The following is a 22,390-nucleotide window of genomic DNA, read 5'->3' as shown; positions in this document are numbered from 1 at the left end:
AAATATGTGAAAAAAAAAAACTTTCTTTAATAAAAACATCCCTTAAAAGCACATGTCTGTCACCCCGATACACTGTTTTACATTTTAAAGTTTAAGCACCATTTTTGAATACTTTTTGATCGTTTTCAAACATTTTCACTTCAAAAACACACAAAGTCCAAAACACAGTCATAAATTCCTTAGTGGGGGTAATAGGGAGGGGTAGTGGGGGAGGACAAAAACAGGTGGCCAAAACAGGTGTCCGTTTAATATACTTAATGCTAATGTGATTGTTTGTTACTTTTTGTTAAAATCTTGTGTTTAATTATTTAACTGGGCTTTTTAAATATACACATTCTATATTTCGGTGTTGAGGTGGGCCTGTTAGGGGCGGATGGCGTTGATGTTTGGAGGCGTGTTAGGGGCGGAGACTCGGGAGCGTTTTCACGCACCATTCTCACTTTATTCTGAATTTGACAACGAAGAGAAAGGACGTGTTTAGAATTATTTATCGTTAAAAAACTTTAAAAGTAAATGTTAGAAATGTTTTTGCTTTTTAAAACCCCATTTGTCTTTTAACAACTATTGTTTAATATACTTAATGTTAATGCGTTTGTTTGATACTTTTGTTTCAGAAAATCTAACAACATTTTAAATTGTCTTTGTGTTTTAATTGTACAATTCATTAATGTATTTTTAAAAACATTTAAATATGTGAAATAACTTTCTTTAATAAAAACATCCCTTAAAAACCCATGCCTGTCACCCCGATACACTGTTTTACATTTTAAAGTTTAAGCATCGTTTTCAAACATTTTCACTTCAAAAACACACAAAGTCCAAAACACAGTCATAAATTCCTTAGTGGGGGTAGTAGGGAGGGGTAGTGGGGTAGTGGGGGAGGACAAAAACAGGTGGCCAAAACAGGTGTCCAAACAGGTGTCCAGTCCGGAGGGAGGGGGATATTTTTATGAGGGGCCATAAATCAATCATTCTGACATATGGTACCCTATAATCCTCTCTGATATTCTTAAAAGAGTCTGTTCATTCTTGTCTTTAACATTCTTTAGCTGGAATCAGAACAATTCAGGAATCAGGAGATGAGCATTATGAACTCTTAAATAATGAGAAAAATCTTTCCCTTAAAAATGCTGTTGGCTTAAGGATTCAATATATACATTTTTGTAATATTTAGTAATCGTTTTGCGTGAGATGTAATTATTGCATCCCACAATGTAATGAAATTAAGTTATTAGGACAGTTCTTTTCTATTGGTGTAAATGTACAACTTCACAGCCACTGAATAACATTTATGCAAACATCCTTCAACAATGTTTTCTAACATACAGTATATTTAACAAATGTTCAGAAATTCATCTGTGAAAGACATTGTAACTATCATGTTTTGTCACTGGAAGACTCTCCTACATTCCTCAGAAAGAGAAAATAAATGGTTAAGTGTAGAAACATTTAACCCTGACTCTGATTCATAACACTGAACTGTGGAAATCATGACAATAAACAATGTTTAGAAATTATAATGTTAGCAGTATTTAATTTATCGAGATTGTGTTAATGACCATATTCAAGTAGTTTATCAAAGAATATTGAAATAAGAATGAAAGGCAACTCTATCTCCCGGTTTCACACACAAGGCTTAAGCTAGTCCTAGACTAAAATGCATGTTTTAACTGTTTTAACTGAAAGCAACTTGAACTGACATTTCTTAAAATATGTCAGTGCCATTGTTTTTGTCTCAAGATGCACACCAGTCATGTTATTTTTCAAGGGTACATTTACAAAACTAAATGCTCTAATCTAAGCCCTGTATGTGAAACTGGGCCTAAAAGTATTGTTTCAAAAAAAAAAAAAAAAAAAAAAACATCCAGAAGCTGTAATAAACAGTGGCAGTAGACGTGGCCATTGAGTCATGCAGTTTCTCTCTCATTGTTTGACTCCTCCACATCATCATAGTCTGCATTAAAGAAAAAAACAACCAAACAAACAACAACAAAGTTCAGTATTGTGACTGCATCAGTATTTTAAATATACATATAAAATATAAATATAGTGGTGTGGACAATTCGGTTTCAACTCATGAAGGGGTCAAATCGTAAATTTTGAGTCTTAAACATGAAATATATTACAATATATTTAGTAATTGTAGGAATCATAACACAAAAAGGTTAGTCCTACCTAACAAGTTTCTCAAATCTTCAGTGATACTCCACACATCATCATACTCCTCCTGATCCCCCTCTTTACACATGTAAAAAATATCATTTAATTCAGCTTGTGTCACTGATGTCATTGATCTGTTTCCCCTCATGAATGTCTGAGACTATTAGATTAAACCTGAAGCCATGATGAATCTTTAAATGGTAGAAAAGTATGTTCATAACTTAGAAAAAAAATATAGATTAAAAATGAAGTTTTGTGACTCACCCATTACACATTGAGAGCACTGTCCATTAATGATGACATCTTCATAATTCTCTGGCGTGTCCACTATACACACACACACACACACACACACACACACACACACACACACACACACACACACACAACATAAGCTCTTAAATATAACTTTAAGCTAATAAAATAACATTTTATCTGAACTTGTCTTCACCTTAAAGAAAAAAGAGTGTAAAAAGAGCAAAATTATATCTAAAAAACAAAAAAACCCACCTTTTTCAGTACCATAGGTCTGTCCACTGGTAATGACATCATCATAGTCCTCTGCAGTGTCATCTACAAATTTAACATGAAATCAATGCCATCAAGCTCAAAACAAACTTCAATGTATATAATAATATGTAGATTGTAGAATTACAGAGAGAGAATTTCAACTACAGTACGGAAGTGAACCAGCACCTGTCTCATGATCGGGTTTTGGTCCATCAATGATGATTTCCTCATAGTATCCTGATGTGCCTGCATTCGCCCTCTCTTCAACGTCAGAACAAAATATTTATATAAAAAATAAAGATATTTGCTGGAATAAAATGCAGGCAGTGAGATCATTTTAAACATCTAGTAATGAAATCACTTGACCAGTTTACAAGACCAATGTCATATTATGCCGTTGTTATTCAAAACATCAGACTCTATTATTTTAGCATTGATATTATGTATTTTTTTTTTTTTTTTTTTTTTTTGATAATTTGTAAATCACCTCTCTAACCTAAGAGAAGTGACTCCACATCTCCACGCCCAGGACGCAATTCTTCAGAGATGAGACTCCCTGTTAAAGGAGAGAGGAACAGAACAAAAACAGACTGAATTCTCATATACTTTGGGTCATACAGCTCTGTGGATTGATACAGTATGTGATTATAATTGATTATGCAGATGTTGCTGATGTTGCTGTTAATTAATGAAGTGATAGAGATACATAATTAAGACTGAAGGATGAAACATGGATGAAACAGCTCACTTAGTAACAAAACTAACACAGATGACTGAGGTTTTTGCTTGATAGCATTTCTTTTCTCAGTGAGGATTTCAGAATTATCTAAACGCTTGAATAAGTTGCATTCCAATCAATCATACGTGAAGTGGATTTCACAGGATATTCCACTAACTTAAGTGAGATTCCATTCCAAATGGAGTGTATATGTTTGATTTGAATGGCAATGAAATAGGGAAAATGAAATAAACACCAGGGAATGGACGTGAGGCTTTTTAATTAATGTAATTAGTCCCATGAGTAGTTTGTACATGATTGTTAATAGTTACAATGTGAACAAGAAGTTTTTAACAGTCTCCCATGATGCCTCACCTGTATGGTTTAAGTGATTTTGTCTGTGATAAATTTCCTCATAAACTACCTCACTTGGAGCCCTGTGTAGTCCTGTGTACCAGTCAGAGAGAGCTGTGAGTGTAGAGAGACAAACCTGCTGTCAGTTCACAACACATGACTGATCACACACTGAATAAGACACAATATGACAGTCTCTGGATCTCTCCTACCTCTCCTCATCACTCTGTTCTGCTGAATCAGTATAAGCAGTGGCACTAAGAGCAGTAAGAGCACAACTCCCAGTACAATCACAAGCACAGAGAGAGACGGAGGAGTTTGTGGACGAGAGACTGATGTTGAGCTCACTGTCTGAGAAACTGGAGGAGAAGATGATGTTGTTGTGGCAGGAGTAGTGGACACTGACAAATCTGGAAAAACAGACACAAACATAATCATATTATTGATATAAATACACAAATATTATTATCACTAAAATTATGTGAAAATGAATAAAATTGCTCAGTGTTTGCTGTGACCTGCACAGGTGAGTCCAGCGTGATCTTTGTTGGAGCAGTCAGTGTGGTTCTTCAGGGAGAGAGGACAGTCCCACAGGTGAATCTCATTCCCTCTGCACTCGACTCTGTTCAGCCACACAACACCTTTACCAGCATCAGAGGTTGAATTCCCATCAGCCCTCAGTGCTGCTCCACAACCCAGCTGCCTGCAGACCACCTGAGCATCACTGATGTCCCACAGATCATCACAGACTGAGCCCCACACAGCGTTATGATACACCTCCAGCCTCCCAGAGCACCGGCCCTCCCCTCCACTCAGTCTGAGAGGAACATGATCTAAATCACACACATCAATCATCACTGACCAGCTTCAGCTTGCCTTTTACATTAATACATTTACAATGCATTTCATATCTATTTAAAGTTGTAATAATAATAAACTTACTTGAACACTGTCTCTGGTGAGGTGATGGTGAGGTAAAACATGTCAGATGACTCTGAGGAGATTCATGATTCTCCTTCTCTGAGATTAAAAAGTTAAAGTTTAATTCACCACAAAAGAGAAAAATCATAAAAAGTCAAAAATAATTTAAATTATAAATAAAACACAACCACTTCAAACTGAGTAAAATATCATATTACTTGAGCAGGTGATCTTGGCCACTTCATTATCACAGTCATTCAGTCCCCAGGGTGAAGATGGACACTGCCATATAGTGGAATCATGACGTCGACATTTAAAATAATCAAGCCAATTATGAGACTTCAGTCCCTCTGAATTACTGGGTTCACTGGCAGATCTTCCACAGTTCAGCTCTTGACAGATCAGACTCGCTGTGTCTCTGTCCATCTTATTGTAACACACATTACCCCAGGATCCATTGTAGAAAACCTCCACATTCCCTTCACAGCCCTCAGTTAACCTGATCTCTTTAAACTCTAGAGGGAAAAGTATGTAAATTAAAACATTTGGAGTTCATGTTGTGCTAAATCTAAAATATTTAATGTCCACATATTTCTTTATATGGTAAGTATGTAACCACGAACTGTACCGTCAGACTGTCATTATTGCAAAACCAACCTATTCAAGATGATAAAAGACCACTCTGGTCCTCATCACCCTGGAGTTATTAATTACATGGGATATTATGTGAAAAACAAATTAATATATCTTTGATAAACATTCACAGTAGTATACCGTTTACCTGAGCACACGACTCCTACATCCTCCTTGTGTTGACAGTCATGTTTTCCCCAGCCTGGAGAAGAGCAGCTCCACAGGGACGTCTCATTCCCCTCACACTCCACCTCATCCAGCCATATGGGTCCAGAACCAGGACCAAACCAGGCTGGTACCTGCTGGTTACTGAGGGCCACTCCACACTGCAGCTGTCTGCACACCACATGGGCATCTTTAATATCCCAGGAGTCATCACACACTGTCCCCCATGAGCCGCTGTGAAAAACCTCCAGCCTCCCTGCACAGTCTCCCCCAGAACCCACCAGCCTGATGGACCCGCGACCTGATATTCAGAGAAAGAGAAACACATTAGTGATCACTAACAACTGAAGAATCTGCCCAGATGTTGCTCTTCTCACCAAGGCAGGCGATTGACAGCTGTTGTGTGGAGCTGCAGTTGAGAGTTTGTGGAGAGCTGCAGTTCCCCAGATGAGCTTCACTCCCAGAGCACTGGAAGCCCGTCACACACTCATGACTGTGTTCAGGACTGGATGAAGAGGAGCCGGAGAAGTTCAGCACAGAGCCACAGCCCAGCTGTCTGCAGACCACAGAGGATTCAGTGAGACTCCAGGAGTCCAGCAGAACTCTCCTCCAGACCTGATGGATGGAAACTTCCACCTCCCCCTCACACTGTCTCTCTCCAGACAACCGCACCAGACCATCATGAACAGCCAGAGAGGAATCTGAGTGAAAGATGTCACTTTATTAAGATATGGCAGGGTAGTTAATGCATTTAATATTTTTTCAATAAAATCCCCTCACTAGAGCAGATGACTCCAACATCTCGTCTATGAGAACATTCAGCTCGACTCCATGAAGAGATGGAACATTCTGAGAGTTTTGTTTCATTCCCGTCACAATCAAACACATCAGCCCAGATTTCACCACTTCCCTCTCCAAACCAGTCTGATCCCACAACAGACACAGCAACCCCACAATTCAGCTGTCTACAGAGGACACTGGCAGCTCTCATATCCCAGCATGCATCACACACTGTGCCCCATTTACTGAAGTACTGATGCTCAACTCGACCAGAACAGATGTCAGGACCATTGACCAGTCTGAGGTTAGTGTAACCTGGACAAAGAACAGAAGTATGAAACTTGCAAAAGAAATGTTTTTTATTTTTTCTAAATAAAAATTGTGTTTGTGATTATCTCAAGTTTAAACTACTGCTCCATTACCAGAACATAACAGTCCAATGTCATTCTCATGTGTACAGTTGTGTTTGAGAGAAGATGATGTTGGACAAAAATATATATAAGATTCATTTCCTCTGCACTGAATCTCTTGTGTCCACATCTGAGTGTCTCCTTTTCCAAAAGCATCTTCTCCCAGCACCTGTACAGGAGCCCCACAGTCCAGCTCTCTACACACAACCTCTGCATCCTGCTGGTCAAAGGCAGCAGCACACACTGAAACCCAGGTGATACCATGAACCAACTCTAATCTCCCAGAGCAAAGATGAGGTCCATCAATAAGTCTGGAATGTTTATGATCTGTTTATTACATTAAAAATGGTACAAAAGAGACAGTTATTTGGTGTGGCAAACTTACGAGTATATTTTATTAAGACGTTACAGTCCCTAAATAATAAGCATATTTTAATAAACAAAATTACAGCATGAATATCACATCAGATTTGTTTTTCCATCATTTATGTTTTGAAAAAGCATTGTGTCATTCATGACATTTATCACAACAAAAAGTGTACTGTTATTTACCTGAGCAAATGACTCCAGCATCACCATCATGACCACAGGTGCGTTTACCCCATCCTGCCGATTCACAGTTCTTCAATGTAGACTCTGATCCAGAACAAATTATAACACTCATCCAGATTGGCCCTGTTCCTGATCCAAAATGAGCATCACCCAGAGCATCTACAGGTTCTCCACAGTCCAGCTCTCTACACACCACTGCAGCATCAACCATATCCCAGAGATCATCACACACTGTTCCCCACTGACCTCTATGAAGAACCTCCACTCTACCAGCACAGCGACTGTGACCACCAACCAACCTCACATTCATTACATCTAAGAGAGTGTAAAGTGTAGAGAGAGAGAACAGCATTTAACATACTTAGGTTCATATACAGCAGTGGTTCTCAACTCCAGTCCTCGGGACCCACTGCTCTGCACATTTTGTATGTCTCTCTTATATGACACACTCAATTCAGTTCATGCAGACTCTCCTAATGAGCTGATGATCTAAATCAGGTGTGTTAAATAAGGGATACATACAAAATGTGCAGAGCAGTGGGTCCCGAGGACTGGAGTTGAGAAACACTGATATACAGTACATGTGTATATTTTCTATTTTCTCTCTTTTAATTTAGCTCTTACCAGCACACACCAGTCTAACATCACTGTCATGTGAACAGTTGTTTTGGTGTGATGGTGATGTTGGACAGAGGTGAATCTGAGTCTCATTTCCTCTGCACTGAATCTCTTGTGTCCACATCTGAGCGTCTCCTTTTCCAAAAGCATCTTCTCCCAGCACCTGTACAGGAGCCCCACAGTCCAGCTCTCTACACACAACCTCTGCATCCTGCTGGTCAAAGGCAGCAGCACACACTGAAACCCACGACTGATCATCAAGTATCTCTAACCTCCCAGAGCAACTGGAGTTTCCAATAAGCCGGACTCCTAAAAGAACACAGGTCATTGAAATAGCTGCTGGGATAATTTTTTTGTACACTTTTTATTTAACATGGAAGACACAAGTTTTATACCTGTATTTTAAAAAAAACAACTAGAAGAACAATAAATACCTGTAATTTAATAAAATGCCTATAAAGCTATAAACATTTTGAAAAAAGATTGGGGAAAAAACAGAAGTAAATATGTTATTCGTTGGATTTAAACTTACCCTGAGACTGACTTTTTGTTGCTCGACAGGCAAGATATCTCTCGATCATTATGTCTAATGTCAGGACTCTCTTATTTTTGTAATTTTATTTATTTTAAAATAATTGTTTTCAGTGTGTCAAAACAACAGTGGAAGAGATCAGCTCAAAAGACATTTACATTTATTCATCTTTTTATTAGAAATTTTGGTAACACTTTAGAATACTGATCCTTCATTAATGAATAACTACACAGGAACAAATGAGTAATGCATTATTAACACTCTAGTAACTACTATTAACTAACAAGTAACTCTGATGAATGAATTAGTAAGTAATAGTGCTCAGTTAAAGGTGGTAGTTCACTATTAGTTAATCAGTAACTACTGTTTTTTTCATACCTACCAGAGAACTACTAAGAACTACTATATACTGTACAGGTTCATAATTAATGAGAGTAATGCACAATGTATAATTAATTCTAAAGTAAAGATCATGTAACCTACTAGTAATGACTCAAGTATTACCAAATACTTCAGAAGGAATTACTAATTATTTGGATCAGTATTCTAAAGTGAAAAGCATGATAACTCTCTAGTAACTACTGTAGTCATTGTAAACTTTTGATGTTTTTGCAAAGTATTGGATAGTAATAACTCAGGAGTTACTAGAGAGTTATCATGATATTCACTTTAGAATACTGATCCAAATAATTAGTAATTCCTTCTTAAGTATTTAGTAATACTTCAGTCATTACTAGTGGGTTACCAAGGCCTTTACTTTAGAATTAATTATACATTATGCATCATTCATGTTAATTATGAACCTGTATATAGTAGTTCTTAGTAGTTCTCTGGGAATGAAAAAAACAGTAGTTACTGATTAGTTAATAGTGAACTACCACCTACAACTGAGCACTAATACTTACTAATTCATTAATCAGAGTTTATTGTTAGTTAATAGTAGTTACTAGAGTGTCAATAATGCATTATTCGTTTGTTCCTGTGTAGTTATTCATTAATGAAGGATCAGTATTCTAAAGTGTTACCGAAATTTTATTATTACTATTAGTCAGGGTTGTATTAGGTTTTGTTCTGTTTTGGTTTCAATTTTATTCTTTTCCCTGTTTGTCTCGGTCATTCCTAGTTACCATGGTTTCTGATTTGCTTTATGTACCTGTTCCACCTTATGCTGATTTGTTCCCTTTGTGTATTTAAACCCTCAGTTTGTTCCGTGTTAATGTTATGTTGTGAAGTGTAATGCTATTGCTCTTTGTGTTTATTAAAAGTCTATTTCTTTGTTCATTCTGCATCACGCATCTCTCTTTTTTCACTACATGACGTGCTCTACGTGACAGAATGTGGAACCACCACACCTGTCTCAGCAAGCAGTTTAAGGCACACCTGCCCATGGATGGTCCTTGAAGGAGCTTCGCCGAATATGTGGAGTGGGTGCTGGTAAGGTGTGAGTCCCCCTTTACCGTATGCTTTGCTGCCAAGAACACCACTGGCCCCATTCCAGACCCATCGCCCAGCCAGACTTCAGCCACACCCACCACGGATCAAGAGCCAAGAGTCCACTGCAGACTGAGCCTGCCACAAAATTAGTGGCAGAAGCTACTGAGGCCATTTTCGTTCTGGAGTGCATGCTCCACAAGGAGTCTTTCCAGGTGAGTAATCCGACAACAACGTCTGTCGAAGTGGATGTATTAGTGGAGTACGAGGGCATGGAATAGAGCCCTGCCCATACTTCCGCTGCTAAGGGTAAGCTGTGCCTGACTTCCATACAAACATTTGATTAGTTGCAAGATGTAATTGGAAGTCTACCATCACCACTGGTCATGCCCAGCTCCAAGTCTCCTTTGTCTTCACTGGTCTCGTCCAGCTCCAAGTCTCTTTTTTCTCCGCTGGTTCCATCCAGTTCCAAGTCTCCTTCATCTCAGATATTTCCACCTATCTCAAAGTCTCTTTTGTCAGCCAGTTCCAAGTCTCCATCACTGATGGTCCCACCCAGCCTCCCTCTTCCACCTCCTCTGCCTAAGCCATCCAGTTCCTCTGCTCTGCCTGTGCTGGCCCTCTTCAGCCCCACGGCTCCTCCTCTGGAGGCTCCGCTGTGCTGCTCAAATTCACCTCCGCCTTGGTACATGGATTCCCTGGCTCCGCCTCAGGCTGCTGGCCTGTCACTCCACCTCGGCCCTTCGACCAATCAGCTCCATCTGGGATCATCATCCTTACAGCTCCACCGGGCTCCCCTGTCCCTCTGGCTCCATCTTAGTCAGTCATTGCTTTGCCTACACCATGGACTTCCAGGCCTTCAGCTGCACCTCATCCCTCCACCCCTTCGGCTCCTCTTTCCCTCTGGCCCCACCTTGATTCTTAGTCCCTCCGGCTCTGCCTCAGTCCTCCAGCCCACTGGCTCCACCTCAGCCTCTTATCACCACGGCTCCCCCTTGACCTCCAAGTCATTTGGTGTTGCCCGATCTCTTTGTCTCCTTGGATCGGCCTGGGGCTCCAACTTTCCTGACTCCACCACTGGTTCAGGTCAGGTTCCTGGATCGACCGTGGCTCCCCCATCCATCTGTTCCACCATGGGCTTTTGTCTGGATGGCTCACTTCTGGGTGTTCATCAGGCTTTTCCCTCCATCATCTCCCGTGTGGTGGCTCCCTCTCCCTCTCCAGCTCCACATCCTCTTCCAGAGCCCCCAACCTCCCTCCTCTGATGGACTTTTGCATCTTGTTCTATTTATTTTAAAATAATTGTTTCAATGAACAATCAGAACAACAGTGAAAGTTACCAGCTCAAAAGACATTTACATATATTCATCTTTTAATTATTAGTTTTGTTCTTTTTTGCTTTCATTCTGTTCTTTGTTCCTGTTTGCCTTAGTTCTGTCATTGTTAGTCGCCATGGTTTCTGATTTGAGTTATGCAACTGTTCCAAGTTATGTTGATTTGTTCCCTTTGTGTATTTAAACCCTCAGTTTTCCTCAGTACTTTGTTCGTCTTAATGTTATTTTGTGAAGTGTAATGCTATTGTTCTTTGCGTTTATTAAAGTATTTCTTTGTTTATTCTGATACACATGTCTCCTTGGTGGATTTACTACATGCTCCATACATTATTATAGACATTATTATTACTATTTTATGACATTATTATTATTATTATTATTATTATTATTATTATTATATGTTTTGGTCACACAATGTTTCCCTTAGGTGTTACTTGAAGGTGTAAAGGAGATCAGCCTGTAGAGTTCATTTCACCATCATGAACACTAAGTAGAGTAGTTTACCTGAGCAGATGACTCCAGCATCTTTAGTATGATCACAGTGCTGTTTACCCCAACCTGATGAATCACAGTTCTTCAGTGTTGTTTCTGATCCAGTGCACACAGCATTACTGATCCCAATTGGTCCTGATCCTTGTCCAAAATGGGCATCTCTCAGAGCATCTAGAGGATCTCCACAGTCCAGCTCTCTACACACCACTGCAGCATCAGTCAGATCCCAATCATTATCACACACTGTTCCCCACTGACCTCTATGAAGAACCTCCACTCTACCAGAACAGCGACTGGTACCATTAACCAACCTCACATTCACGCTGTCTGTATATTGAACAGAGATAATGAGTGATAACAGTGAAGAAAATAGAGAATGAGAATAAAAAATTATTAATGAATCACTTAATGAGAGAGAAAAAAAAAAAAACATTTGAACAACATTACTTTTTTTTTTTTTTTTTTAATCTGAGGATTGGAATCTAAAGAAGAAATTAGTTCAAACCTCCACACAGCAGTCCAACACAGTTTTTGTGTGAGCAGTTGCATGAAGACGATATTGGACAGAGGTGAATCTGAGACTCATTTCCTCTGCACTGAATCTCTTGTGTCCAGATCTGAGCGTCTCCTTTTCCAAAAGCATCTTCTCCCAGCACCTGTACAGGAGCCCCACAGTCCAGCTCTCTACACACAACCTCTGCATCCTGCTGGTCAAAGGCAGCAGCACACACTGAAACCCACGTCTGATCATCAAGTATCTCTAACCTCCCAGAGCAGCGAGAACCTCCAACCAGCCTGACTTCTGAAAGAACACAGATCATTCAATTGATAAAAAAAAGTGTACACTTGATGTATGAAAATAATATTTTAGATTCCTAATATATTTTATATGTAAGAAAAACACTGTATTAAAACACTACATACTACACTGTAAATATTTTTAAAAAAAACAACTAAAATCTTACATTTTAAAAAGTGAAAAATATTGAGACATAAACAGAAGCAAAAATGTTAAAACATGTACATAAAAAACATTATATAGATACATTATAGTGAGATACAGAGAAACAACAGTGAATGGGTGGTTTAAAGTTGAACAGTTGTGATTTGAGGTCAGTAAGATTTTATTTGAAACAAAATTTTTATTCTGCAAAGATGCATTGTCTAAAACGACAGTGAAGTCATTTATAATGTTACAAAATATTTTGGTTTCAAATAAATGCTTTAAACTCACTGTTCAAAGATTGCTGAAAAAATTCTTCCATGATTCATTAAGCAACACAACTATTTTCTGAAGACTGAAGCAATGACTGCTGAAAATTCAGCTTCGCCATTACAGGAATAAATGTAATTTTAAAATATAAGTTATTTTAAATTGTAATAATAGTACTGTACTCACACTGGTGAACATAAGCGACTTCTTCCAAAAACATACAATTTATTTTTTTACCCCATTACATTTGAATGCTATAAAATTAAAATTAAAATATTCAACAATATCGTACGATTTTATGTTGTCGGTGAAAAGCGGGACTATTTTTAATGTAATATTATTTTGTGGAATGGAGAGGTTTACCTGAGCAGATGACTCCAGCATCTTTAGAATGATTACAGGTGCTTTTACCCCATCCTGTTGAGCCACAGTTCTTCAGTGTAGACTCTGATCCAGTACACACAGCATAACTCATCCAGATTGGTCCTGATCCTGGTCCAAAATGAGCATCACCCAGAGCATCTACAGGTTCTCCACAGTCCAGCTGTTTACACACCACTGCAGCATCAGCCAAATCCCAACCTTCATCACACACTGTTCCCCACTGACCTCTGTGATGAATCTCCACTCTACCAGCACAGCGACTGTGACCACCAACCAACCTCACATTCACACCTTCCTTTTGTGCAACAGAAGAATGACAGACTGAAAGAGAGAAAGAAGTAAAAAATAACAAAGGAAAAAATATACATAATATGTGCCAGTTAGCAGCAGTCAGTTGCAGTATCTTATTATTGTCTATAAATTTCTGAATTGAGATCAGTTCTTCCTCAACTGAAAGTATAAACCTACTGGTGATGAGTTTTATTAGAAAAATCAGAATCCTCATCGTCGTCTTCTGCTTGACGCACAGCATTTCATCAGCTCACAATGTGGCACAAGATTAATTTCTGTTCCTCGAATACACTGAAGAACATGGGTACTGTCAGCCCCCTAAAGAGGAGAGCCCTAAAACTTTCCAATCAGGTTCATCATTACCTTATTAGACACAACAGAGGAAATCATCAAACAACTTCACTGACAAATCAGACGAGGCTTTTATGGTTTTCTCCATATATATCATATATACGTCAGCTCTGAAAAGAACTCCTCCTCCCTATCGAGACACTTCACTGAGGATGCACATATACACACACACACACACATTAGAGGAAAAAATAGTCACACATCATTTGGGAGACTTTGAAGATTTCAGAGAGAGGAAGCACCTTATGTTATATACAGCATCAGACCCAAACACCTGCTGATACAGACACTGATAACTGCTCAATTCAAACATCATAACATGTAAAAAAAAAAAAAAAAAAATTATATATATATAAATTTATAGGGCTAAATATTTTAGTATTGTTATTATTTCAAAACAATTTACCGTCCCAAATTAAAGCTAAATTTGCAACCCTGATACCCATTTTAGCATAGTTTTTATTATTATTTAATTTGATACATTTTAATGTTTGTTGTTAGAAAAACCCATAAATCAGTTGTAAATAAGTTTTCATTCACTATAATACACAGAGAACTTAGCAGCTTTGGGCAATGTTTATGTGCATTGAATGTGGCAATGCGTTACTCGCCCAAAAGGTGGCAGCAAAACACTTGTTCTAAAAATAGAGGACAGCAAACACTGGAAAAAAAAAAAAAAAAAAATCAATGAAACGAGCGGATAAACGTTTTTTCCTTGTCTTGACAGGAGAGAGCGTCTCAATGCTTACTGAAACAGAAATTGTTAAGTTCTTATAATAAAAATTCAGAATGATTTTTGGTCAAATGCATTTTATTGTAGTAAAATGTTTTGGTAAAAATTCTGCAAATTAAGCTCTATGACAGTCAGCAACATAGTGCTTCATAGATTCAGGGCTGAGTGTGGAGAGATTTTAAGTTCTATTAACAACCATTTATAAGTGACAAATCGCTGATTGATCAACAATAAATAAAGAAGAGACATTTTAAATATCTGCATAATGACAATATATGACACTTCAGTTGGTATGAGTTACCGCTGATATAACATTTAGCCTTCTGCATATGCAAGAGAGTTCATCCTGGTCTCTGCTCTCAGAAGAACACAATCCAGTTTGTTGCAAACACCACCTCTCCTGCATGTGTGAGAAGTAAAATTCAGAGACTATTACACTCTTTCCAGTGCACTTTACTGTTCTCTTACACTATTTACTGTTCAATACAGAACTCCATCTTCACTCCCAACCGCTAGACCAGTTCAAGTTTTAACCAGTTCCACCAACATCTGTCCACAGTAAGGGCTGAATAACCACAGAAATCCATCTCAAATAAGATCAGATGTCCACTGATGGAATATCTGAAGCAAATCAAGTTCCGGCAGCTCGTAGGCCCTGTTTCTGCATGACATTCCAGAGTTTGTGGAGGTTGGACTGAGTGATGAGGTCGTCTGGTTTGAGCTGCAGCGCACGGAGGTAGTTGGTCTCAGCTTCCTTCAGCTTCCCATTAAGATGGAGGATGGCCCCGAGATTCATCAGAGCTGCTGGATGCTGGGAGAATGAGAACAGGAGACACAAAAAGAGAGAATCATGGATGGGTATAGAATTAGGTAAGAAAAAAAAAAATCTCTAAACATTCTAAAAAGCAGATGCAACAAATATAATGGAAGACTTCAGAAGTGCAAGGCTACTTTGAACAAAAATATCTATAACATCTAACAAAATGGCTACTTACATCAGGTCTTAAATCAGCTGCCTTCCCATAATACCGTTCAGCTGCCTCATTCAGACTGGCCTGTCTGTGGACAAACACAAATTACTAGAACCTGTAAGTTATTATTAAGAATGTTATTATGCACTCATAAATAATTATTAATATTGCTGTGTGAGGAGTGTTGGCCCAGGCAAATAGTCTTCTACATACTAGTGAGACTTTAATTTCTGTAAATACTCTGCTGCCTCATCTCACATCAACACAAGTTGGAATAATTAATTAGTTGTTAAATTAAAGGGTTAGTTCACCCAAAAATATTTTAAGATATTTTTGATAAAATCCGATGGCTCAGAGAGGCCTCCATTGCCAACAAGATAATTAACACTTTCAGATACCCAGAAAGCTACTAAAGACATATTTAAAACAGTTCATGTGACTACAGTGGTTCATGAAGCGACAAGAATAATGACTCGTCGTTAAAAAAAAAAAAAAATGACTTCGAAGCTTCATGAATCAGTGTTTTGAAATCGCTCATCACTAGATATTGTTGAATAAAGTTGTTATTTTGTTTTTTTGGCACACAAAAATTTTTCTTGTCGCTTCATAACATTAAGGTTCAACCACTGTATACACATGAACTGTTTTAAATATGTCTTTAGTAGCTTTCTGGGTATCTGAAAGTGTTAATTATCTTGCTGGCAAATGAGGCCTCACTGAGCCATCGGATTTTATCAAAAATATCTTAATTTGTGATCTGAAGATAAATGAAGGTCTTACAGGTTTGGAACGACATGAGGGTGAGTAATTAATGACAGAATTTTCATTTTTTGGGTGAACTACCCCTTTAAATATTTTTTATTTTTTTATTAAGTTGTTAAAAAAAGAATTTAGAGTAAAATCAATATGTCCATGTATTTATTTAACAGCATCTGAGGAATAAGCAGAATAATGCACATTATCGCAAAATATACTCTCATCAATGATGTTGAAACATGTAGAGTCCACCTGCAAACCACCTGACGCAAAAGTGTGCAGATGTAGCGTTGTGAATGTTTGACAGACACACACACACCTGAGCATATGAGCAGCGCTGAACACCACGTCAAACTCAGAACTGTCCAGCTCTGCAGCTTTCTGAGCCATTACTGCTGCCTCTCCCAGACGAGACTCTTCCAACAGAAACTGACCTGAGAGAGAGAGAGACAGAGGAGATCACAGGATGGAAAACAACTCAAACACAGCAGGCCAGAAGACCACAGGTTGAACAAGAAACAGAGACACAAAGGCAAAGACAGTGAGAGTGGAGGATGAAGGAGGACATGATCCTCTGCTGAAGTATACTGATTAATTTCAGTGATAAGAAAAGACATAGCTTTGTGAGAGTTGAGAATGGGCTGTTTACATAGTCAAACATGAAGCACATTCGGTTTCTCTGTGAGAATGTATATTGTTTTAATTTAATTTAATATCCAAATATATAGTAGTCAACATTTGAAGTGGATCAAAAAAGTTCATCAAAGTTGTCCTAAGAAGAAGGTTTTAGGTCAACTTTGTTGAAAGGTTTTGATCCAAATGTTGACTACTGTATTATATTTAATAATAACAATAATATTAAAAAATAAATAATTTGTTGTTAAATATTAGTTTTAAATAAATAAATAAAGGCCATATTTAAGGAAGATGCTAAGAAATAAAATGTCAAGTAATTTGAGCACTTGATCGATAACATTAGAAGGTATTTGAATCAGATCCTACCATAATGCATATAGCAGTTTCCTCTAGCAGGATCCAGCTCTATTGCCTTCAGGAAGTAACGCTCTGCTTCAGACTTCTGTCCCTGTGGAGAAATTAAGAAATAATTACACCTGCACCCATCGTTACTAATAAACGACATAGTCGTAACCGGATCCTTTAAATTTGCGCTATATGGGATGTTAGATGTTATCAAAGTGTGGGAAAGTATACTTGTGTGAGTGTTTCTCCATGTTTGATGTGCAATTGTCTCACTTTCTTTACGGTTCAGTGCTGATTGCTTCCATGCTGGTGTTACCTTTGCAAACGTACTTGTCATAAGCAGCGAGGTTATATTATGCTTGCTTCACTGAACAGTTTTGTGGCAAACACTTCAGATAAGAGGATAAAGAAATGGTTTGGAAAGCTGTAGCATTTCATGCTCTCCTTGGCTACGGTTCCTGAAAAGCATTCAACTATGTCCAAGAGCGTTTATCAAATGTATAGGCCTATAATATTTGAAGTCAAGGTTTCAAAAACCGCTTAATAGCTTCAGATTTGAATCCAAAAGCGTAAATACAAAACAAGCTATTGTTTTAGCCTCAGACCTCGATTTAATCTGTTGACTAAAGCGTTAAATTAGCTTTTAAGGACATATTTTCAATGTAAAACAAACTTTAGAAACTTTGAGTTCAAAAACAGACTGCTTAACAGATAAGGAAATAGCAGTAAATGTCCTGAATCTTTCACGTTTTGGACAACTGATCAAAATGGTCTTGTGAGGTACATCATGACATAACTTCAGTCATTTTGTCTGATGCTGCTCTGACCGTTTGACACAGAGTAATACTCAGAGCTAATACGCCACAGTTCTTCGACAGGTGGTCAAAAGTTCACCAATAACCTGTTTTCAAGAAGGAAAGAGTAATTAAATTAAGCACGGTGCTTGAGGGGTAATAACCGGTTTTAATCTGTGTGTATTAAGTGGACAGGCCAGGTGGGGGTTGGTGGTGGTGGGAGGGAGGGGATTTTAAAGTGAGCAAACAGGTTTGAGGCAACAGTCTGGACTCTTGACCAGCCGTGCCGAGACACAAACCCCAAATCAGATTAGGAGGAGGATATGAGATATAGCGTCCTGAGGGGGATGCAGCTGCTCGACCTTTCTTCATCACCCCTCTCCATTTACATCATGGTGGTCAGAGAGGAAAATATCAAGGGTTATTTCGTATGCAGTATGGAGAGATGGGGTAGTGACTGGGGTGGAATAAAAATATGAAAATCTGAAAAGACAGGTTTCATTATTAACAAAATGATGTTGGCGTTGATGTCCGAGAGATGTTTGTGTCAACGTTTCTCTCAAGGACGAAGCAATTATTTCTTTCCTCAGCACTAAGAGTCTCATGAAGGGTCATCTGTGGCTCAAATTATTTTAATAATCATCCAGATATCTTTGGATACTTCTTTCCACTTGATCTTCCCATTAGTAGTTTGAAATCAAACTGAATCAATTTAATATTTAATTATGCGTTCACAAATCCATTTAGATTCCATAATGAAAATTTAATAACAACCACAGCATGTCAAAAATACAGCAGCAAAAGTCTGAGACCATATATGAAAATGCTTCTATTTTACTGGATGGATGGATGGATGGATGGATGGATGGATGGATGGATGGATGGATGGATGGATGGATGGATGGATGGATGGATGGACGGACAAACAAATAAACAAACACTATGTCAAAAACTATTTGAGGATTGTCTTTCATTGTTGTCTCAGACTTTCAGATCCCACTTTTGTGCTTGTGACAAAAGGAAGGCTTGAAAACACAAAAAGGTTAAGAATGCACTTGTCAAGTTGACTCACCATAATAGACAGCAGTTTTCCATAAGTCAGGTGGGCAGGAACATGGTCAGGTTTGGCCTTCAGTGACTCTCTGTACCAATGCCCCGCCTCCTCTAGATTATTCAGCCTCATATACGCCTCACCTGTGGGTCAAAGTCAGAAGGACAAAATTACCTAGAATTCCCTGGACTTCATGCTGACAAATCAAATGCAGAGAAAAGCATGTCATAGGATGAGTTTGAGAAGTTTTGGAAGACCTTTCCAAATATGCTTGGAGCCGATTAGGGAGAAAAATGTTCTAAACTGCCTGATGTCCCAAAAACAGCAGTCCTCCATGGGGTGAGACTAATAAAGATAGCTGTAGTCCTCTTCATACAATATTAATAAAGAGACACAGAAACCATAAGCGTAACTGTGACTGTAAGCAACTGAACTTTCAAAAGGTTACAAGGTAAACTTACTATACTAAGGAGTATATACTATATAATGGGCTTGATTCCAAGGAAACACATAAAATGTACACCTTGAATGGACTGTAAATTCACTTTGGATGAAAGCGTTTGCCAAAGGCATAAATGTAAACTCATCACATCTCCGGATACTGATTCAGTAATGCAAAGACACATTATCTATGTATCAGATTCCAGTCACATCTCCAGACATCTTTTTTTCATCCTAACAGGAGAAGAGGAGGAGTGTTGCAGCATAATACGGCAAAGGAAAAAATAAATGGGGATGGTTTTACAAATAAAGGTTTATTTTACTTTGAAATATACATCTTTCTTAATACACAAGTCAGTTCCTTTATTTGTATAGTGCTTTATACAATAGAACTTGTTTCAAAGCAGCTTCACAGTAATAAACAGAAAGTAACAGTATAAATTCTGCAGACACCATCAAATATGAGACAAATTCAAATTCTGCTGTAAAGCAGCTATAGCAAGATAATAGTGTCATTATTCAGTTCAATTGTTTAGTGTACTTCAAGGTGTTGTAGAAACACTAAAAAAATATTTTAAAGGGTTAGTTCATCCAAAAATGAATTTTGTCATTAATTATTCACCCTCATGTCGTTTCATCTTTGGAAAACAAATTAAGATCTTTTTAATGAAATCTGAGTGTTTTCTTTACCTCCTTTGACAGCCTACCACTTTCAAGCCCCACAAAAGACACCATAAATGTAATCCATGTGACTTCAGTGGTTTAACCTCAATTTTATGAGGTGACGCAAATGCTTTGTTTGTGCAAAACCAACACAATTGACCACATTATTTACAATAATGTGTTTTTTTTTGTTGTTGTTGTTTTTTTAAGCACTCGCATTGCTTCATAAAATTGAGGTTAAACCACTGGAGTCACATGAATTACTTTTATGATGTTTTTTGTGGGGCTTGAAAGTGGTAGTTGCATAAGCTGTCAATGGAGGGACAGAAAGCTCTCAGATTTCATAAAAAAAAAAAAAAAAAAAAATCATTTTGAGTAACTAATGACCGAATTTTCATTTTTGGGTGAAGTAACCCTTTAAATCTTAAACAGAGCATGTTAATGAGGTCGTCTTTGAGATGGGAAAAAAAACTAAAATTCCAGGGGAAAATTTATCAAAAGGGGGTAATAAGTCACAAGACTGGTTAGTATAAGGTTAATATTAGGATGGATGTGGATGGATGGAATGAGCATTCATAAATTTACATTTAATATATTGCGATTCCACTGGAAAAACACACAACCTCAATTTTACACTGGTCAATAAATATGTCCAGGCAAGTCTCATTATATTATTATTTTGCAATATATTGCAAAAAAGACATTTACTTCAACTGAGAAATAAACACTGACCCATCATGTTGTACAAACTCTGCGGTGAGAACTGTCGTGGCATCTTTTGCACAGCCTCTTTATAAATGGACAGCGCCTCCTATAGACAACAAACAAAAACAGCCTGTAATAATGTGACAAAAAGAACTATAAAGTATGAACCAACAATTCATACAAGAACATCATTGCATCCATCTAAACTGGATTATGCATGCAGATTTCAATGAATACTCAATGAACGTGCTGATCTGCACCTCATGCTGGCCCTGCTCATGAAGCAGCTTCCCCAGGTTGTACAAGCAGCTGGTGACAGAGCTCTTGTGGGCATGAGGGTCTTTCAGGTTCTCATCAGGGATGTCCGCACAGGTGTGGAAGGTTCGCTTGGCCTCTTCGATATTCCCCTGGGAGACCAGGATGATGCCCACGTTCAAGTATGCAGCTGTGAAACACAGGACACAAGTAATAGACTCATTCCGTTGGTCAAAATTGTGAAATAAGTGAAAATGAAGTGCTGAACTCACAGGCCAGAGTCGGTCTGCTCCCGATGGCCAGTTTATAGTAATGGAGAGCCTCAGAGAATCGCTCGCTCTCCTGTAGCAGCAAACCGCTGGATGAAATAACACACAGCTTGAGTTTAAGCTTGAGAAATAAAACGCGATGCAATCTGAACATGAGTTTGTGCGAGGACAAGAATGTGACAATAAAACATTGAGGTCTCTGCTCCTCTTCAGGGTTAATGAGCGTTAGAGGTGTCTCATGCTTCCCCTTAAGCCTGCAAATCAGGACTAATGAAATCCCAGTCACACACACAAGCCCTGAGAGAGAGATACGGCAAACACTTCCACTGCTCCTCAACCTCCCACTCTAGTTCTCTGAATGCCAAGTATGACTTTCCCCCACAAAGTATGCATTACTTTTTTCATTTTGGAGCCATCTTTATAATGCATTTTTGTGTTAAAAATGAATGATATAATGGCACATATCCATTTTTTTTTTTTTTTTTTTTGTGGGTACATCTGTTAATGTCTGCTGCCCTGCAAAAGTCGTGTTCATTGGATTATGTCAGTTTCCATGGAAAACTGGCTCAGATAAAGTGCTGCATGACCTTGACAAAACCAACACCCCAAATTCTGTCCTGTGGATAGAAAACACTGTGCTAAAAACAGCACAAGAGATAGAGCTGTTTAGTCAACCCTTTGTCTGCTTATTTCTATACAAAGATAAAATAACAAATAAATATATTATATTATATTATATTATATTATATTATATACATACACACACACACACACACACACACACACACACATATATTATACATATATATACACACACATACATATATATAATGTATTAGTAAATGTTGAAATTAACATTAACAAAGATTAATAAATGCTGTATAAGTGCAGTTCATTATTAGTTCATGTTAACTAATGTAGT

The 22,390-nt window shown here is 38.0% G+C and overlaps 3 protein-coding genes across 3 annotated transcripts in view; all 3 read right to left on the bottom strand.

The window, feature by feature from the left end:
* Positions 1-492: 492 nt before the first annotated feature.
* LOC125245594 (scavenger receptor cysteine-rich type 1 protein M130-like) lies at positions 493-7,513 on the bottom strand. The gene is made up of 15 exons (XM_048156256.1): positions 7,204-7,513; positions 6,242-6,628; positions 5,839-6,162; positions 5,445-5,762; positions 4,882-5,178; positions 4,685-4,762; positions 4,261-4,575; positions 3,955-4,152; positions 3,764-3,856; positions 3,167-3,226; positions 2,857-2,931; positions 2,671-2,733; positions 2,425-2,487; positions 2,176-2,238; positions 493-1,954 (listed from the first exon to the last, which is right to left on the bottom strand). Exons 1-15 carry the CDS (start codon positions 7,511-7,513, stop codon positions 1,908-1,910), a joined length of 2,691 nt encoding a protein of 896 aa, XP_048012213.1. The 3' UTR covers positions 493-1,907.
* Positions 7,514-11,584: 4,071 nt separating this feature from the next.
* Positions 11,585-13,712, bottom strand: LOC125245592 (deleted in malignant brain tumors 1 protein-like). Its single transcript, XM_048156255.1, has 4 exons — positions 13,676-13,712; positions 13,187-13,528; positions 12,116-12,412; positions 11,585-11,937 (listed from the first exon to the last, which is right to left on the bottom strand). The coding sequence occupies exons 1-4, from the start codon at positions 13,710-13,712 to the stop codon at positions 11,585-11,587; spliced, it is 1,029 nt and encodes a 342-aa protein (XP_048012212.1).
* Positions 13,713-14,642: 930 nt separating this feature from the next.
* tmtc2a (transmembrane O-mannosyltransferase targeting cadherins 2a) overlaps positions 14,643-22,390 on the bottom strand; it is a 35,381-nt gene continuing 27,633 nt past the window's right edge. Inside the window, exons 5-12 of the mRNA XM_048156012.1 lie at positions 21,472-21,557; positions 21,205-21,389; positions 20,972-21,050; positions 19,157-19,278; positions 17,312-17,393; positions 16,629-16,743; positions 15,578-15,641; positions 14,643-15,393 (exon numbers count right to left, since the gene is read on the bottom strand). Of these exons, the coding sequence (XP_048011969.1) occupies positions 15,214-15,393; positions 15,578-15,641; positions 16,629-16,743; positions 17,312-17,393; positions 19,157-19,278; positions 20,972-21,050; positions 21,205-21,389; positions 21,472-21,557 (913 nt within the window). The 3' untranslated portion in view covers positions 14,643-15,213. The remainder of the gene's footprint in view (positions 15,394-15,577; positions 15,642-16,628; positions 16,744-17,311; positions 17,394-19,156; positions 19,279-20,971; positions 21,051-21,204; positions 21,390-21,471; positions 21,558-22,390) is intronic.

This window comes from Megalobrama amblycephala, linkage group LG14 (genome assembly GCF_018812025.1).
Source record: "Megalobrama amblycephala isolate DHTTF-2021 linkage group LG14, ASM1881202v1, whole genome shotgun sequence".
Classification (NCBI taxonomy): domain Eukaryota; kingdom Metazoa; phylum Chordata; class Actinopteri; order Cypriniformes; family Xenocyprididae; genus Megalobrama; species Megalobrama amblycephala.
The sequence above is the reverse complement of the archived record's forward strand: the minus strand, read 5'-3'. Positions and strand labels throughout refer to the sequence as shown.

Coding starts and splice junctions, on each gene's coding strand:
- LOC125245594 (XM_048156256.1), bottom strand. CDS start 7,513: ATGAATGTGAGGTTGGTTGGTGGTCACAGTCGCTGTGCTGGTAGAGTG. Junction 4,576..4,684: donor TCACCAGAGACAGTGTTCAA/GTAAGTTTATTA, acceptor TGTGTGATTTAG/ATCATGTTCCTCTCAGACTG. Junction 2,734..2,856: donor AAAACCCGATCATGAGACAG/GTGCTGGTTCAC, acceptor TTAAATTTGTAG/ATGACACTGCAGAGGACTAT.
- LOC125245592 (XM_048156255.1), bottom strand. CDS start 13,712: ATGAGGATTCTGATTTTTCTAATAAAACTCATCACCA. Junction 13,529..13,675: donor TCTAATAAAACTCATCACCA/GTAGGTTTATAC, acceptor TCTCTCTTTCAG/TCTGTCATTCTTCTGTTGCA. Junction 12,413..13,186: donor TGCTGGAGTCATCTGCTCAG/GTAAACCTCTCC, acceptor GTGTTCTTTCAG/AAGTCAGGCTGGTTGGAGGT.